The sequence below is a fragment of the Manis pentadactyla genome, chromosome 2 (assembly GCF_030020395.1).
Source record: "Manis pentadactyla isolate mManPen7 chromosome 2, mManPen7.hap1, whole genome shotgun sequence".
Taxonomy (NCBI): domain Eukaryota; kingdom Metazoa; phylum Chordata; class Mammalia; order Pholidota; family Manidae; genus Manis; species Manis pentadactyla.
The window spans coordinates 112298245-112319049 of NC_080020.1; the positions used below are offsets into that span (position 1 = coordinate 112298245).

General features: G+C 31.5%; 1 protein-coding gene across 3 annotated transcripts in view; it reads right to left on the reverse strand.

Annotated features, from left to right (window-relative positions):
• Positions 1-20805, reverse strand: part of NIPBL (NIPBL cohesin loading factor) — a 211123-nt gene that overhangs the window by 89105 nt on the left and 101213 nt on the right. For 2 of the 3 annotated variants that reach the window (XM_036932114.2, XM_036932117.2), the window contains exons 5-10: positions 18964-19063; positions 18280-18431; positions 13866-14026; positions 12852-12948; positions 9176-9802; positions 1666-3291 (exon numbers count right to left, since the gene is read on the reverse strand). In XM_036932114.2, the coding sequence (XP_036788009.2) occupies positions 1666-3291; positions 9176-9802; positions 12852-12948; positions 13866-14026; positions 18280-18431; positions 18964-19063 (2763 nt within the window). The remainder of the gene's footprint in view (positions 1-1665; positions 3292-9175; positions 9803-12851; positions 12949-13865; positions 14027-18279; positions 18432-18963; positions 19064-20805) is intronic. The other variant, XM_036932118.2, reaches the window with a different exon arrangement.

Here is a 20805-nt window from a genome sequence, read left to right on the forward strand (position 1 = left end):
ACATGAACAAGTAATTGTGAAAAAATGCATATAAGTTAAAGACTATTAATTGAAGCCAAAGTCTTAATAAAAATTTTATAGGTCTGACTGACATAATTTAAAATCTGAAAGCTTCACTAAAAGAGTACAAAATGTGTAGTGATTCAGAGGCAATTTTTTTCATTTTTTGATAGACAAAACGAAATAAATCAACAGTGAAAAATAAAACATTTGATGAAGACCAAGTTAAGAATAAAAACAGGTCATGACAAGTCACTTCTCTGAATAAAGGTCCTAATAGTAATACTATTTTTTCAATGAGCTGTTTCTGATAAACAAGGCAAAATAGCATTTTACAGAAATATCCTATTACACCTATGTATTTAATGCACTGCAGTGCTATACAATACAACTATCCATGATGATGCAAATATTCTCTACCTGTATTAATAAGATAGCTACTTGCCACATGTAACTGCTGAGGATATGAATTTTTAATTTTATTTAAACTATTTCAATTTAAATAGTCTAAAGAGGCTATGACTATATTGGCCAGCACAATGCTAGAGTTTCATATGTTTTTGTATAAGTATAAATCTAAGTTCTTAATGAACCTCTATTACAGAATGAGAACTTAAATATCAAATAAACTTTCACTTATACTATCTTAAGAACTGTATCTCAATCTATTTCTAGTCCGTGGGCTACATAGGTCTACACAATATCATCAAACCATATGTACATATACATATATTTACATATATATATATAAAATACACATACACACACAAAAAACCCCTATATTTATATATAAAGTAGTATACAGGAACACAATTATATTTTCTGCACAAATTGTTGCTGTATTTTTAGCACTTAAGACTTTCTTTCCCCTGGAAATAACACTATTCAAGTAAATACAGAATTTAATGTAGCAGTCATGCAAAAAATAAAAACAAAGAACAAAATAAAAAGCCCTCATAAACTAATAATTTAAACCAATTCAAGAGGTATATATCATTCCCTTTTACTTTTCCATAGAAAACATCAAAACTACATTTAAAAAAATAAAACATTTGTAACTAACCACCTCCCCATGAAAGGGGAAACAACTTTTTATGTAACTTTCTAAACTATATAAACTAAGACTACTCATTAATAATTAACTCAGATATATTTATTTCTAAGAAAATATGAGCTGCCCAATACTCTTAAAAGAATTTATAAGATTGACTTTTGTATACAATATAGCCTTATTGAGATGTTAAAGATTAAAGTTGTCAACTGATTACCTCATCATAGAATAGAATATCACTATAGTCTAACTTTTTAGAAAGTTGTTAAATACATCCATTTGAATCATCTGCTCTAACTATTCACTTGATTAACAGCAACTTTAAAAATTACCTGAAATAACTAAACAAAAAAAGAACTAACTTATCTGTGTACCGACATAAAAATCATGACTACAATGCGTAATTCAAGTGGGGGTAGGAGAAAAATAATTTTCACTGATAATTTTTTATCTATATTACTGTAAACAATTCAGTGCTGTTTTGCATAAATGTTGTATTTTCATGTAGCAGTGTTTCAATTTTTCTAAATTTACATTTTTAAAAATTCTAGTTACCCTAAAACTTAAAAGAAAGCTGATTAGAATACAAATGACACCAGTGTAAGTATTCTTACCTTTATTTGACTTTGATGGTTTAGTCTTGATAGGTTTAAGGGAACTTCTTGATTTATCCTCTCTATCTTTAATAAGTTTCTGAACATCATCCAAAGACAGTTTTTGCAGGACAACTACGGGCTTAGCTCCTTTATTTAGATCTTCAACTAATCCCATTTTTTCTACTTTGTCTTTCTGCTCTCCTTTCATTTCCACTTTCTTTGTCTCCTGAGTAATATTGCCATCTTTATCCCTCTTGATTTTTGGAATGACAAAATTTTTCAGTGCACCAGACCTGCCCCCCAGCAAATAACTTGGAAATTCTGCCTTATTGTCAGGGTGTGCTTTATTACTGTCTATTTTACTCTTGTTACCCTCTGTCCTTTTCTCATCTTTACTATTTGGTGATTTAAAACCAGGCTTATCAGGTCTTGATTTATTAGAATCTCCTTGTTTAACACGAGGACTATCAGGCCTTGATTTCTGCTCCCAAGAAGATGGTTTTTCCCTTGAGTCCCCTGATTCATGTCTGTGTTTTCTTTCTAGTTTATCAGGTTTTGAACTATCAGACTTAATGCCATGTTCACTTCTATTAGAGGATCTCAATGTTTCTGGTCTTCGAACCCTAGATTGATCCCCCCGGTGTCGCTCTGATTCACTCCTGTCATCTGATTTTTGTTTACTATCATGGTCACGTCTTAGTGACTCAGAAATAGATCGCCCATCAGGTCTCTGTTTTAAGGCTTCAGCTCGTTCTGATTTTAACCGAGGTGCATCAGATTTAATATCCTGTTTATGCTTAGACACTTCAGGTTTTTTCTCAGTTGATGGTTTTCCAGAATCCCTCCTATTTTCATGTCTATGTTTTGGCATTTCAGGCCGACCTTCATTTTTTTGCTTTGGAGTTTCAGGTCGGCCCTCACCTTTCTGCTTTGGAGTTTCAGGCCATCCATCGCCCTTTTGTTTTGGGGTTTCAGGACGTCCATCACTCTTTTGTTTTGGAGTTTCAGGTCGGCTTTCACTCTTTTGCTTTGGGGTTTCGGGTCTTGACTTTGTTGTTTCTGATCTGCCATTATTTTGTTTGTTGTCATTTGGTTTTGTGTCAAAGAGTCTATTCTCATTCTGTTTAGGCTCGGTTGTGGTGCTCTCATTTTGTTTGGATTCAGTCGTTCTACTCTCATTCTGTTTAGATTCTTCTGTTTGTGTCTCAATTTTAATTTCTAACTTACTTTCACTTGACTTTGTCTCCACCAATCTGTTTTCATTTGGTTTAGATTCTGCCAATCTACTTTCATTTTGTTTCATTTCACTCTTTGAAAGCTCAGGATCAGACTTTTTTTTAAGAGTCTCAGGATGGTTTTCTGGTGTGGATTTAAGATTTCCAATAATATCTTCCTGAAGAACAGAAATAGGAGCATCATTACATTGTTTGATTTCTTCAGGCTTTTTTATGGAGTCTGAATCCTGAGTTACAGAAGCCTGAGAGTCCACTCGTCCTGCCTGATGAAGATCAATGCTAACCATTAATGCTGGCCTTGACCCATTTCCCGTAGAACCCGTCTCCTGAGAAGCTGGTCTATTACCTCCTGTAGCACCCCCAGCCTCCTGTGGGTAAGAATCTTGTTTTCTTTTTTTCAAAGGCTTATCTGAAATTTAAAGATAAATATTCAGTATCAGTAATAGACATATATTCTTATCTTATTAAAAACCATATGGACTTAGACTATTTTTTAAGTCATAATGTTTTTTAAATGAGGAATGCAAATGTCAATATGCATATATAAAATTATAGGCATGATTGACATGATATTTTAAACCAGAGTGTGAGGAAATATTCATGCTTGCTGTACCTCAATAAATATTAGCGACTACAGTAAAAAGCATGTAACAGCATACTTGTTGAGTATATAAATAAGCCCAAGAATATAAAATAAAACTTGTAATACATGAAATACAAACATATGCTTATGTTTGTATATGTAAATGATACAGCAGATTCTTTATGCAAGAATAAGGCAACAGTTATAAATCATATATTGCCATTTAAGATCATTTAACTGTTAACAGGAAACTATAAGGAGTCCCAAATCTGACAACATACTAAATAGGAAATATAAGGTTTTACTACATGTAAGAAAAGTATGGAAAAGAATAAAATCCGAAAGAGAACAGAAATCATGCCACTGAAAGAAATGTGAGGAGAGTAAGAAGGGAAAAAAAATAATTTATTAGCTTGTCATTAACCTTTGATCCAGGATCGAAATTCTTCAAGGTGTCAACAGCGCAAGTGGAATTTAAAAGCTAACACACAGAAGTATATTTAAAATGAGGAAACATATAAACTCTACTGTAAGCAACTTCCACTGAAGGAAAATGCTTCGGCTCTTCAACATGAAGTTTTAGGGGCCTATATATTAGCCTAAGAAGTAATTTACAGTATTCTGAAATATAAAGACAAAAAATACACACAAACACAAATCCACTATCACAACTGAATGTCAAGGTAAACAGCTACACATTTCTGTGTATGATTTCACTTTACTCAAAAGGATGCTATGTCATTTCCTATAAATTGAATCTCCAGTTAGTTCTTAGTAAAAGCTACATTATAGCACCTTGATGTTTTAGTTGCTTTAATATTTGCTTGCTGAATTGCCTGGCTGTATTTTCAGTCATTTTTAGTCATTTTACAGGAGAACCTCTAGATGTGCTTATAATAATCATTAATATGAAATCATATCATTTAAGGAAAAGAGTATCGTAAGGTTAAATAGCCCCTTATTGTTAGGGAACCAAGTTGTGAAAAAAAATTTTTTTTTTTGGTAATGTTGCTTTTATATACCAAAGTTCCACCATTCCATTTTCAAAGTGAGATGTAGCAGTTTGTTCCAACTTTAATAAAATGTTACAAAAATTTACTTCTGCTATTTGCTTGTGATTTTTTGTAGAATTAGCTCCTTCTGCTTCTTCAGTCATTCAGAAGTCAAATCTATCATCATACAGAAGTCAAGTCTATCAAAACAAAAGCTTCATTGCAAACTACATGATAATGTAGTCTTTTATCACCAGTTTTCCCTTGTTAAAACTAACCCGGTAAGAGCTTAGATGAAGCTTTCTGCCTCAGTACCTAAGAAAAAAGCATTCAGAATACTAAATTTATGTTTACAGATTTTTATTTTATAATGTTCTGCCACACAAAATAATCTTTATATCTTGCCATAGGGCACACCAAATAATTACTACCTTGTAAAGAGGATGCTCTATCACCTTATACTTATCCCTTAAACTTTTATGACAAGAACCCAGAAATTTAAGTACTACAATCTAATTTAGATTTTTATATTTTTCAATGAAGTACGCTTTGTGAAAGTTATTAAAATGGTAAAACCTGAGCATAGTTAAGAACTGTAATGACGCAGACCTCAGGCATCTGAAGATTTCTCTTAAGAAATCTGTGGCTCATTATTATTAATATTAATTAATATGAGCGATACGTCTTTCAGAAAAAGATTAAAATATCTTGAAGGCTAAATTTTAAAGTATTACACTTAAGAGTTGATAGGTCATTAACCTCATTCCAATTTATCTTTCACCATTAAAATGAAAACTGAGCAAATAGTTAAATTTCAAGGAAATTATCAAGTTTGATTTAGTTATATTAAATAAAGTATAAATTCTATGATTATTTCTAATAAAAATGTATAAAAGCATCTGCACATGAGTAATACATTAAGACTGGGAAAGATCTTACATTTTTTTCCACTATGTACACAAACTATTACTAAACACACAGTTTTAATTTTTCAATTATTGAAAGGTACTTCAACTCTTCTGTAAAACCAGGGAAGATTTCATTACTGTTGCAAGAATTCTTATATACATATGGAACATGCAGGTTCTGATTCACTTGATCTCATTTAGTTCCACCACAAACTTATTCCTGTAAAGTGGCTCTGAATCTGCCCGTCACTTTTGTCTATACACCTGTGTTAATCAGTCTTCGTTATATCATAACCTTTGCCTAATGATGGAGAGCTATCTTCTATGAAGAATAATTTTAATAAATGGGACACTGATTACCTTTAAGCACTTTTAGGAACCATAAGATTAGCTATCAGAATGCATATACTCCTGAAGAAAATGCATACAAAAATACATTATAATTTCAAAACCAACAATATTTGTCATCCAGATGCTGATATTCTGAAAATAGCCAGTCCTTACAGAAATTCTGAATTATGCTTATAAGAAACAATATATATATATCACTTGCTTAACCCTACTACAAGTGATAACTGAACACACGTGAAGCAGAAAGCACAACTGTACACACAGTAGTTAATTATGAAAAATGAAAACATCCCACTCCTAAACCCACAGTACAGAATAAGTGGCCAATTGTGGTTTTTTTTGTCCAAAATCTCAATCTCTTATTCTAAATGACAGTTGGCAATAATTTATTTCTTATAAGGGTTACAGTGCAAGACTATTGTAACATTATAAAAACAGTAGTGAAGCTAGACCATTCCTTATACTTGCTAACATGGAAAGTGGACCTTGAGAAAAGATGAAATTAGGCATAGTTGAACAAAGAAACCCCCTCCTTGATGAAAGAAGGCAGAATTTTCAGCACATGAAGGAAATATTAATGTCTATGACAGGTCATCCCAGAAGCAAAGATGAATAGCCTTTTAAAACTCATGTAATTATAGATGTTAAAAGTATGAACAAAAGATAGAGAAAAAGGTCCTTTAGGAATATTATTAAATATTAGGTTACAGAGAGTCAACCCATCAATGTATATAAAACTATCTAAAGAAGGGAGAACAGGCCAAAGGGACATAATATATAGCAGTCAGAAAAAATAACTTCTTTGTGTTGGAAGAGAGGTACATTAGGTTCTTCCACAGCCTAAGTAAAATATTTCTTAGTGTACTCTACCCCTTTTCTCAAATTCCATAGTTACCAAATAACCGTGTTTGTTGAACTTTCTAATCTTAGTTACAAGGTATAGTTTTTTTGCTTTCTGATCTATTGAAAGGAATGCTTCTCTACAGCAGAGCAGCTCTCTGTAAAACCATGTAGACCAGATAAGTAGTCTTGCTGGCTCCTTAACTGCCACTGATATAATAGTTATAAAAAAGTTCTCTGTGCCAAACATTAAAATACAGTAACTATGAATTTCACCATATAGACTTAAAATGCAGTGGTAACATGATAAATTAATTTCAAAGAAGTATTTCATCTCTCAGGGCGGACATAAGACTACCACTTCAGATAATTTTGCTTTTTTTATGACCTCACCTAAAATCTTGCAATGTTGTACCAAACCTTTAATCTCTCAAAAATCTCAAGATAACTACTCATATATAAAACACTATCCTATCACACAATGCAGAAACTTAATACAAAATGATAAGGTTCAAATAAAGGTGTGAGGTGGCACCTAAATTCCAAAGGTTTTCAAATAAGGCCATGAAATAATGGGAACATGGCTCTCAGAAAACAAGTTAGAAATGACAGCACTAACATGAGGTCAGCAAAATCAACATAACCAATTTGGGAAAATACACATATTAAATAATCTAAATCCAACTAAAAATCAGATAGTTCCAACAAACATTTTTTTCCTTTTAATCATCCTTAGAGCACCAGATACCTCTGTAAGTCAACTTTCAGAGTTCAAAAATGTAAGGCAACTCTGCTCATCCAACTTTTCAATTATCTTCAGTACAACCACATCATTACAGAGCAACTTGATTATATTAAAAGTAACAATATATTTATATTACACATTTCTGAAAGAACAGCATGCTGTTCACTGATTTTATTTTCCCAAAGAAAAGCTAGTAGTCAAAAACAGTGTATTTGCTAATGTGCAATTAAGCCCCATTACTATCCTTGTTTTCATTCTATTTTAAAAGTAAAACGTTGTTTCAACAAATATAATACAATAGAAGTTCAGGAAAGCAAAAAAAGAGTTAATCATTTCCATTTCCTGTTTTTGTTACTACCAGGAATCAAAAACTTATCGAAAAAACTATACTTTTTAGGAACACAAATTTCTATAACACAGACAAAAATATCATGCTTTAAAAAATTCAGTTCTCAAGGCAACTAATGTTTCTTGATCAAGAATTACAATTTTATTTGTTTCTTGCAAAACTGCTATAGGATTCAGGAATTATGGGTTAGTATTCTAAGAGAAGCTGAATTATTATTACTCTCTTCATTTGACATGCATATATTTTTTGTTAATAGGTTAGTAGAGGAGATATATTTTGGAACCCATATAGTTATTTGTTTCCTGAAATCCACACACTAAGCAAAGAGAAAAAGAACAAGCAGTACTTTATTTCATCCTTAACATCAGGGATTTACTAGTTAGAAAAAAAAAGTACCCCATCTCCCTAGCCAATAAAATGAAGACTTCTAGCCATCTCTGTGTCCATCTGTGATTTATGCACTTAGCTAGTATCGTACTACAACAATTACTAAATAATCTATTTTTTCAATAACATTAAAAAAAGCGATAATGATAGGATATATAGTACTTCAGTATGTTTCGTAGCATAGGAACACAATTACCTAAAAATGATTCTGTCATATAGTGAACAAGATCATATATAAACCTGAATTCTAGCCAACACCAACTTTTGTTTTACAATTACAAAAAAAAGAAAAAAGGATGAGAACTATAAATCGATCTAGAATATTTAACTCTAAAATTAAACCACAAAGTATGCTTTGTTTGGATAGTTAAATGTATAAATGTAAAGACATGAAATTCATAAATTATATTATTGATTTCAATCACTGATTCATCAGTCTCCCTTAAAATATTCAAGAGATTCTGTATACAGTATTCACCAAATAGTCAAGATCTTAATAGGGACTTAAAATGAAGAAAGCCCATTAACTCATATCAGGTGTCTTGAAATTTCATCCTACTACATTAGTTGGACAAAAGGGAACACTTAACAATAGTCACCAACAAAAGATCCTTAATACTTAAGATTTGCTATTTAATATTAACTTAAAATTATTTCAGCAATTTTATTAAAAAATAAATCACATTAGCAGACAGTAGGAATAGGAACCAAGTGAAGAACTGAACTGCGTATTAAGCATACACACAAACTTTTCTTAAATGTATGGGTTCAAAATAATTCTCTAGCAGTTAACCTTGTTTTAGCAGAAAAAAGGTGAAGATACAAAACTATATTAACATAACTTGTGGAAAATGAGTATGAAATAGAAATGCTAATGCTCATCTTAGCAGACAAGCACAGATAAAATTATTTGGTACATAATAGGTGACAGACCTGTGACAGAATTACCAAATATCAGTTCTTTCAGATAAAAAATGAAATTAAGAATTTAACTTCTGAGGTGTGAGCATTAGTAATAAAAACTAAGTCATAAAGAATTATAAAACATGGGATTTAGGAGTAACTTAAAAAAACTTTTTTGACATTATAATTACATATTTGTCCAGATTATATAATGGTCATAATGAGATTACTTTACCTTTATCTTGAACTTCTTTTGAAAAGCGCTCCCTTTCAATAGCTGATTCTCTCTCTATTCGCTCAATTTCAGCCAGTGCATCCAATTCAACTTCATCATATATAGGTCCCTGTTGTGATACCTGTTGCTGATTTTGTACCACAGAAGTCTGGGGCTGCTTTGTAGCAACTGAAGTGTTCTGTTGTAAAACAGGCACTTGATTTGCTGGAAGGAATGCTGTTTGTTCTTGCTGCGACAAACACTGAGCAGCATTTAGTGGGCGGTTTATATCCTGTGGAGTAATGGGTGTTTTTGAAGTCTGTCCTGGGTACTGCACATTAAAAGGAATATCATTTTCTGAAACATTGCTATTTTCCATACCAGAAAGCATATCCTCTTGCTGGTCCATGTCTGAAGACCTTACACGAGAAAGTCTTAATGTAAGTTTAGTAGAGTCCTTGGATGGAGAACTAATGATATCATACATTGCGGCTTTCTCACTCTGGTCTTTCTCATCCTTGCCTAATTTCATTTTCTTTTGCTTTTTTTGTTTTCTTTCTGGCGAATCTAGCAAGATGTCTGGTGGAACATCTCGAGGTGACGAACAAGGTAGAGGCTGAGACTGTAGGATTAAAGGTGGTCTTGACCCTAGAAAAAAATTCAAGAGGAATGAACAGTTGTGCCAGTTTTAGAATTTCTTATGCTGTGACAGAAATATTAAAAAAGTGACAATACAGTAATGCTAGAAAAAATATTAATAAATTATCTACTCCAAGCTACTTGTTTATAAAATATCAATAGGGAGCCTGTAGACTTGTCCCCTATGGTCTTTTAGCTTGCTGGTAGATGATCCAGGTTTGAACTGAAGTATGAGTATTCCATTTTCCAGACTAGCAATATTTCTATTTTTGTTCCTACAAAATATAAATACTTAGCTTGCAAATGGCAAGAGTTCAGTTTCTAAAGATGATACAACACAAATATTTTGGGCATGTTGATCTCTATCCTTTCACTGATTAATCTAGGAAAACTGAATATCTAAAGTAAAAATAGGTCCATCAAAGTACATAAAAATAACAAGTTAATCCTAGAGACCACACCCACATGAATACTTACTTGTGTAAGAAAAAGAATGTGGGAAAAATTACAATTATTAGAATCCTCACTTTCACAATCTGTCAGTAAAGTATTGATTTATACCTTTATGTGGTCTTCTCTTCCTCCCTCTACTTAACATCATTCACATATTCTCTTCAGCTTGCTAGTCCTTTTATTAGAAAAATATGCAAGTCCAGCAAATTTCAACGGTCAATAAAATATCTGCAGCCCAGATCCCATTAAATTAACAAATGCTATAAGATACAAGGAAGTGTTAAAAATAAGCTAATCAAATATGAAACCTTCTATTTAACAAGCTGTTCAACGAGGAAAATAGCATTGATGTGCTTCAGAAATAAAAGTATGGTATTTGAACAATCATACATTTCATATCATTAGACCATTAATAAAATTTTTTAAACCCTAGGAAATTATAAAAATTAGTCAAGATGAAAGTGCTTTATTGAAAAAACTTAAACCTATACTTGTAAATTAAGGTACCAATCAGTGTTTAAATACATAAATATATGTGATTTTTCCATGATACATCAATCTGCACTTTCAATTAGCAATGTCAATATATTGAAAGAGTCGTACACAAAAATTTAACTTTTTAGAGAACACATCTTTTGGATAAAATGTGATTAAGATGTTGCTGGAGAAATTTACTAGAAATTAACATTAGTTTGAAGTTATACCAGTAACAGATTGCGTTTTTGGACAGAGCTTATATGGGACACTAAAAAGAAATGACACTAACGTTTTGGACTATTTTGTGTTAGAGATTGTGCAAGGTGCTTTGCCATCAATTCATTTAATTGATCTACAACAATCATCGCCATTTTGCAGAAAGTAACACGAAGCTTACAGAAGTTAAGAAATTTGTCCAAGGTTATATAGCTAAGAAACCTGAAAAGTTTAAACCTAGAATAGTCTAACATCTGCATTATAATACACCACATCACCTTTGTATTTAAAATTTACATGGCAAATTATGTATATACATTTTAGAACAAACTTCAAATTCCAACAAGTCATGTAAAAATCAAATTAGACTAACTGATGATGCACTGAATGATCAAAACTAGCTGGAAAACAACCTCAAGAACAGAAGTATTATTCTGATGAATAATATATACATTATTCTGTTGAATAATGAGTTTTTGAGGTTGTTTTCAATGTGTTTGTAGGTTGTTTTCTTTTTCTATCTAAAATTATCCAACCATCCTCAAGAGTTAGAGGAAAAATGGGCTGGTTATCTAGATTGACCACTTATCCCACTGCTACTTCTCCCTGACAGCCTGAATAACTTCTCACCCTGCAAATACTTGTGAGATGTGTATGTAACTTTGACACCTAACCTACAAATAGAGTTATTCGGGAAGTTGCTCTTTCTTTCAGAAGCAAGGTTATTTTTATCCCTGAATTTCAACAGAATTATAGAATCAGAAAGTCTCATAAAAGTTCAACTTTCACCTCATGAAGAATGTCCCTGACTAAAGGCCTGGAACACAGTTCTGTGAAAAAACATATCTTTATAGTAAGAGGTAGACCAGTCCATGTTTTAGATAGCTATAATTAGAAATTCTTATGGATAGAGAAGATTTATTATCAGCTATACTGCAACATAATTACAAGCTAATTCTTCAAAGTGGAGTACAATATTCTCTTTGAACAAACTCTGATAATAAAAATTATCAGACATCAAGTATTTTTAAAAATAGCCCAAAACTGGACTTAAATTTACAATTCTGTAAATCTAATAAACACAGAAGACCACAAAAGGTTCTTTGGGTATTGAAAGGTAAAATTCATGTTAAGACAGTACTCAGAACTTGAAGAGGAATTTAACAAATTTAAACTGAAATGAAAGTAAATGAAAGACACTTAGGGAGGTAATACAGAGCAGGCTAGGCTTTGATAAATGACTAATGTAGTAGGTGAGAAAAGACATTACAATGATTAAGGACAGGAAAACATTAAAAGAAAAAGGAATGGGAAACAACAGTGAGAACGATTTTGAACAATAATTTGACATGTCAGCTAGATACGAGGAAAATTCGTCTGGAAATGAAAAATTACAACTTGGGAGACATGACTAGAGCCAAAGACACTGAACTGAGAGTGCTATTCACAAAATTAATCAATACTGTTATCAAAATTGAGTAAAACAGCCAAGGAAAAGTACAACAGGAGGTAAAAAGTGTAATTAGAGAAATCTTCAGAAATGAGAGAGCAGAGAGAGGAGCTCATGAAGGAAAAGATCAATGAAAGAAGTAGGGGAAAACAGGTAGACTCAATATGAAGTAAGTTTTAGCGGGGAGAAGGATGAGGGACGCTAATCAATAATTTCAAATGTTTAAGAATGGTGAAGAGGATTGTGGTTTGAAAAGACTATTGGATTTATCAGTGAGAATGAAATTGTATTGATCTGCAAACACTATCAATAGTTTATAGGGATGAGCACAGGTTTGTTTTTTTCCTACAGTAAGTGAAAACCAATACAGAATAGTTCTTAGTATCTGCATTAAGACGTTTCAGGTCTTTACTCAAACTTGAAATATGAAATGCTGAAGTAAATTTTAGTTACAATTGATACCTTTAGGAGTTCCATCACTTCCAGCAGGGGAGCATACTGGCTGCGGAGACCTCAAGGGAAAAGATGCAGCATTCCTCATCGTTGAAGAATCTCCATCCTAAAAACATAGTATAAAATTTTTATCTTGAATGATAGGAGAGGATTTATAGAAATCTTACAGATAACCAATAAAAGACATAAACTACTGACAGGTAAAGTGTTGGTATTCAAAAGCATAATTCTTCTGCACTTTCCTGTTCTCTTCATGGTATATCTTAGAAGAATTGAAATTGTATCCAAAAGAATCAATAAGCCTAGCATGGCAATGAGTAAGAAAATTGGTATTACTAGTATGCTCCATTTTTGTTTGCTATTTCCTATAAGGAGCTGTGAAGACCCTATCAGCTTGTAAATATCTTGAAGGCAGAGTCCACTGTCATTTCTGTTATCCTTAGATACATGTAACATGTGACACCACCAAACAGATATAAGACTAATTTCCAGTATGTGGAATATTTTAATAACATCAAAGCAACATTAAATTTCTGGGAAAAAAGTTTTGTTTTTGTACAAGCTTAGAGGGAAAACAGCTAAGTACTAATAAACACGTTAATTATTTAAGGTAACTTTTTGTTTGTGACCAAGTATTTAAAAAATGAAATTATATTCATTTCTAAACTTCTAGACCAGAGGTTGGCAAACTTTTTCTGTAAAGGGACAGGTAATAAATATATCAGGCCTTGTGGGCCATGCACAGTTTCTGTCACATAATGTTCTTTGTTGTTGTTTTTAAACTCTTTCGAAAGGTAAAAACCACTCCCAGTTTGTGGGTCAGACTACTGGCCAGTTTACCAACCCTGATCAAGACTAAACTCTGTGGGTACAAGAACCATATTGTCATAGCCAGATTCTCAGACCTAGTATAATCCTTGATATACAGTAGATATCATTTAAACTGTAGAATTGAAATACTAAGTTATGACACAAATATTAGAACTATTTTATTACCTTAATGAAAACTAATATGTTACATACATCACTACTTAGCCTGTGCACCATGTGTAGGTAGTCGTCACTTGAGCCATGTCTAGGGTTATCAGCATGATGATTAGCTGAATTGCCAGATAATGGACCAGAAACTTTACTATCATGTATGTTTCTCAAACCACCTGCAACAATGGGACTTGATACCGATGCTGAAATTAATAAGAATAAAAAAAAGCTTTACAAAGAAAACTGTTAAAATTCTTAGAGGACAACAATAATTGCTTACAAGAATGTTTTAAGCACACAGAAATTACAGAGAATATGAGTATTTATGTACTATCCAGAGCTTGATCAAATTTTAACTATACCATATGTCACTGTTTTTGAAAGGAAGTAAAACATTACATATGGTTGAAGCTCTTCGTTACCTGCACATTCCTCTTCTTTACTCCTTTCTGCTTGCTCCCTAAAAGTAACCACTATATTTGAATTCAGAGTTGCTCCATCTATGAAAAACCTTATTATACCTCTGCTATAAATGAATATATTCCTAAATACACAGTATTGTTCTGCATATTATAACTTTATATAAATGGTGTATGTATGTATGTATTCTGTAACTTGCTTAATTCAGTATTGTTGAAATGTTTTTTATATATGTAGTTTTAAATTAATTTATTTTAAAATAATTCATACATTCTGCTATATAATGTATACAATTTATCCATTCTTATGTTAAATGTTTAGACTGCTTCAATATTTTTGCTGTCATGAACAATGCTGTAATGTATATTCTTGTACACGACATTTTTGCAAATGTGTCTAGGAGTGTAGTTGGAGGATACACTCATGTTTAAACCTTACTAAATATTAATAAATAACTTTTATTAATTCTATTATCTTGTCTGTACCTTCTCTTAGATGTTCTATGAAGACAATGTATCACCTGAAAATACTTTTTGTTTCTTCCCTACCAATAATTTATATATTCTATTTTTTTTTGCTTTGTATCTTCTTGAATTGACTAAGACACCCATTATCACACTAAATGAAAATGGTGATTTATAGGCATTCATGTCCTATCCTTGATTTCAAGGGGACTGTTTCTACTTTTTTACTAGGTGGATAGTCTTTATCAGGATACTGTTATATCAGTCTATTCTTATTCAGTGAAAAGTTTAAAAATCATGAATGGAAGGTGAACTTTCCTGAATGCTCTTTTAGCATCTAGTACAAAGCTCCCAGAATCCCTATCCTCTTAATCTGAATTATATTGCCTAATATTAATCAGTCCATGCATTCCTGATATACATCCAACTTTATCATATAGGCTGGTAACACTGTTTATTTGGTTTGGTAATATTTATTAAAAAATTTTGTTTCCATGTTCATAGATGATTACTGGTCTGTAATTTTACTTTCTCATCCTTTCCTCACCTCCCTGATTTTGGTATCCAGATTATTATCTAATAATATAGAATCAATTGGGAGAGTGTTGGCATTTTTCTTATGTTTGGAATGTTTTAAGATTAGAATTATTTCTTCCTTGAATGCTTATTAGAACTTGCAGATAAAACTCTGAGTATGTTTTATGCCCTCTCTTCCTTTTAAGGGAGATAGACTTTGAACTACTGAGGAAGATATATTATGATAGATATTGTCAAACTGCTCTCTAATGAGCTTGCACCAATTTATATCCCTATGACAACTGAAGTTCAAATTTCTCTGCATATGCATTAATAGTAGCTATCATATAACTATAAAATGTTTACTAATGTGACAGATATAAAACTTTATTTCATTTTAATTTGATTCACATCTCTTTTTAACTAAGCCAATATATTGAACTTTTCTGTATACCATTTGCTTTCCTATATCAGTAAACTGTTTACTTCTTTAATCTGTCTTAATCAATTTGTATAAGATCTGGGTATACTAAAAATTAATACTTAGTGTTTATGATAAATTTTGAAAATGTCTTTCCCATGTTTATTGGCCTTTATGTTCTCTCCTCTTACATAGAAATTTATAATTAATCTGTTTTTTCATTTCTGGAATCCATGTTTTAAGTCTATTCAGCAGCAAGACCTTCTCAACTTTAACATTACCAAAATTCACCCACGCTTTCTTCTTAAGACTTTTATGACTTAAATATAAACATGTATACAGTTTACCTATAGAGACAGAATACTTTTGCTGTAGATGATCTAGGAATCCAACTAAATTTCAAAACATCTAGCCTATCAACCCAACATAGTTTTATTAAACAATCCACTTTTACATACAGATTTTAAAAGGCCATCTTTAGAATGACAAAATCAGAAAATCACCATTTATCAATGACCAGCATAAAAACTGATGAAACGGTTATCATGACTGGATGCTAAACCCTTTAGCTAAATGGGAAACATGACACTTTATGGGAAGATTAATGGGGAACAGGCTATTTACATGATCATAGAGTATCACCTACAGATTACTTACTAATTGCAAAGGAAAAAAATATGAACTTTTACAATGAAGAGATGAAGTGGTTACCACCTAAATATCACTAATATCACTGGCACTAACCTATCATTAAGTACCTTCTGTTGTGATGCAATATAAAGTATACATTACTTATCTAGTACTCTTGCCAAAAATATATAGCTAGAAATGAACAAAGCCTTTAAAGATTACTTCCAGTTGATAGGAAACAGGGACTATAAGAGCAATTAAACAAAGCTGTAAGGGAACAGCGATGCCTGGAATATGGAATACTCTAGCACAGATTCTTCAAAAAAGCAAAATTACTGCCATGGGAAAAAAAGGTATGGGACTGTTTTAGATTAAGAGTCAAACGAGATATAAAAACCAAATGCAGTATGTGACAAACTAGATTATGTCATGCTTTGAAAAGAAGAAAAAGGTTATGAAAGACATATTTGAGACAACTGATGAAAACAGAATGTAGACCGGGTATTAGATGATACTATAGAACTGTTCTTAATTTTTTTAGGGGTGAATTATTACATTTGGTGTTTATATAGGAGAATTTCCTTCTTAGCAGATGTATTTAAAGTAAACAGGCCTGTTGAAATGGTTCACTGTGCAAATCTTTCAACTTTTCTGCATGGTTAAATTTTTTATGATATGAAGTTGAAAAAGTGTTTTAAACGTTACCTTTCTGAATTCCCATATATATTTGCCTTCTATCTGGATTGTTTCTGCTCCATTTACCTACCTATTCCTAAATTTTCTTATTTAGAGTAGCTTTAATATCTGAGTGGGGCTAATCCCTGAATAACAATTTTAGTTCCTCAAGTATCTGAGAAATTCCAAGAAATGACTTATTAACAAACAGGGCTTCAAACTATATTTCTCCTGATTTTGTCATTTCAAATTATGCTTTTGAAAAAGTTTGTTTTATCTTGTTAAAAAACAGCAACAGTATTAAGATAACTTAATGTTCTTTCCTACACATACTTATGTGTACACATGGTGGACATTTCTGTAAGAAACAAATGTGTCCTTTCAACATTTTTCCTGTTACGAATTACCCTTAAAAATTTCCTCATACCTTTGTGTCATAGTTCACTAATATTTTACAATAATAGTATTAAGTGTCTATATACATACACACTTATGTTTAGTACTCACACTAAATTCTAACTTTTAGAGATGTCTATTTCAAATGTGTAATTTGCTACTTGGTTTTTCCTTGAGTTACTATATGAAATAGTCTCAACCTAGTATTTCATTACCTAGCTTTGGGAAACCGGAAGCTGGCTGTTTTGATCAGTGATTAAGTTAAAATGTTTAAAACGAAGATCTGACTCTATGCATAATAAAAGAATAAGAATACACATAATAACTAATGACTGACTGCAAATGTTAAAAATTTGCTGTTAATTGTGGGGAACAAAAACAGAGATATTTATTATACTGTCTTGTGCACTTTTCTTAAAATTTCAAAAAAAGTACAAATAAATTTACACTAATAATTACTTAGCAGACACATCCAAGGCAATGTAACCTTAAAAAAACATATTATTAACCTCTGACTTCAACTGAGAACTAGTAATCTAATCCCAGGAATTTCTGTACCTAAGATTATTTTTTTTCTACTAGAACCGCATAGTAAATTTTCACACTATATATACATTGCCAATTAAAACATAATTTTTCTTTGGTTTAGTGCTACTGTAAGAAGAAAGCCCAGTTCCTAATTTCATAACTACATATACTCAGTTGTATAATAATCTAATCCAAAGAGTCAAATGACACTGATTCTTTTACCTCCCAAATGATGAATTTCCAAATGAACATATTTTTAACGATTTAAGCTGTATCTTAAAAGAAATGCTTGCTAACAAATAAACAGTATAGTACTTAAATGTTTGTTTTAAAAATTATAAAAAGGAAAAATGAATTTGCTTGGAATTACAGACATTCCCTGAAAATAACCAACCAACTTTCTTACCTTGCTGCATCTGTGGATGTGTTGTATAACTTGAAGGATGGGAATATGGCATGTATCCTGCAGGGCTTTGTGGGGCATATGGACTAGGCACTGGGCTATTTTGTTGTGGCATAAATCTGTTCCCAGAGCTTGTTTGTGGTGGCACAAACCGGCTAAAAAACCCAAAATCCAAATAAAGAATATCAGGCAATGAAATAAATACACTAATTCTTGAAATTTCACTGTCATAAAATTCTCTAAATTCTAGTTTGTATTGAATAAAATTTATGCAAAAAGAAAAATTTTGAAAAGTAGATAACATACAAAAAATATCACAATTCATAATCTAACAGTTATACTAAACAGTTTGTAAAAACTGAGGTAATTCATTTATTTCACTTACAGAAATCCATGCTTCCTAGGTTCTATTCTATAAATTTTCTTACTTATCTCAAACACGTTGGTTATTTTAACACATTCTTTCTTGTCCGTATGAAATTAAGTTACTAAGATGGTAGCTACTTCAGTTAGTGTATCTGAATGTTCCAAATATAACATTTTAAGACAAATAGTCATATGGATTACTATTTAACAGCTAAGCATATCAACTTTTTAACTACATGTAATTCACCATTATCTAAAATCTATGTATACACTGTATATTCACAAGCATATTAATCACAGAAAACAAATGACATATATTACCTGGAGGGGCTATGTGAGATAGTGGTTTGTTGATAATTGGAAGATGCAGGACTACTGTGCATGGAATTCTGAGAAATTTTATACTGAGACATCATCATTCCTACACAACAAACAAAAATGGTAATGTTATTTTCTTCTAGTGGTAAAGTATACTTTAAATGATTTAAATCAATCATTCTTTCACAAGCATTAAAGTACTTTCTGTTTTTTCCCTTTTTGAACAATGTACTCATTTTGAAAAGAAAACAGAAACTAAATTTCAAGTACAACCAATTTTATCAAACATTCTTTCACCATTACTAATCCAGAACCAGAGATAAGGGATTCTAGCTCTACTAAGACAGTGGTTAAGTCACCTCAAAGTCTATCACTAATAGTGTATTTTCTTTTGTATGTAGTCTAAATTTCAACTTCTGAGCTTTCTCTTCCAACTCAAATTCAATACTAAATTGTGTGTTCCATAGCTTAATAATTTAGTTACTGTAATTATTGTTGCTGGATTTTTTTTAAAGAGAGGGAGTGGAGTGTAATACTCCATGAGATGGGTGTTAAAAACAATTTTTCCCCTGAATTAATAGTCATCACTGGGACAAGCTGAAATTACTAGTTTGAAATCAATGGCTTTATAAATAATAAATGGCAAATGAAGTTCTAATAGTTCTTTTATCTCAAAGTTCCAAAGAACTATGAGTTTAATGATTTACATATTATTAAGTTTTCTCCATATGCGTGACTAACATTTACATTTAGCAACCAAGAATCACCTTTTAAAACCAAACATCACCACAAAAACGTGCAGAAAAAAAAATCAAGACATGAAATGAATCAATTTTTAAATGCAAGTTTATGTTTTCACAAAGTAGGATACGGAGAAATCAAACGATGTTTTGGATCAAAAAATAAATACATGTGGCATAAAATATAAAATGTGTGAAAGTTTTTTTTACTAGAGTGCTTTACTATTCACATTAAATCTAAGTCACAAAAATGTAGCTTAATAGCTTTGGAAGATTTCCTTTATTCTATCTTATATTTACTCACATAATCCTATACTTAATACTCCTACGCATTTGGTCTTTCTTCCAATCAAAGACCTTTCCTTATTTTATTCCAACATTCTTCTTGAGCATGCATAATTTCAGATTTCCTTTCACCATTCCTATCTGTCTCCTACTACTGCAATCTAGTTTATTACTTCTAGTGAAGATACTCTTTGCCTGCATACTTGCCTTCAATTTGCTGAAAGGCAAGTGGGGCAGAGGTATTTCCATGGATTCAGTTTGGTGACTGGATAGTTAAAAAAACAATTTGTACACAAACATAAAAAATCAACAAAACCATACTATTAAATAAGAAGAAAAAACTAGGAAATAGAATGAGGAGCTAAATGGACGTAGATGTCAATAAATCTGGCAATATACTTAAATATAGTTAATCAACTAGGTTGGGACTTCCTAAGTTGTCTAGAAAATTTTCTTCTATTCAACTGTTAAACTATTTCCATTCTGACAGCCAAGCAAGTACTTGGGCTTGCCAGATTCAGTAAGCTTCAGACTAGAACAATGTTCCTAACTCAAATGTACTCCTTGACTACATACAGATTATACCTGTTTTGGGTATCACATTTTTATGATTTTTAGTATTTTATAAATAGATTTCTCCTTAATACTTATTAATAAACCTATTTTTCTGTTGCTAAAGCAACAAAATTGGTACTAAACCAATTACTGTATAACCATAAATGTAATCACCATCAATACTAAAAACTTAACACTTGGTATAACTATTTATGTAATCCTGTGTGTTGAACAGCACTGCAAGTATTTTTATTTGATTAATGAA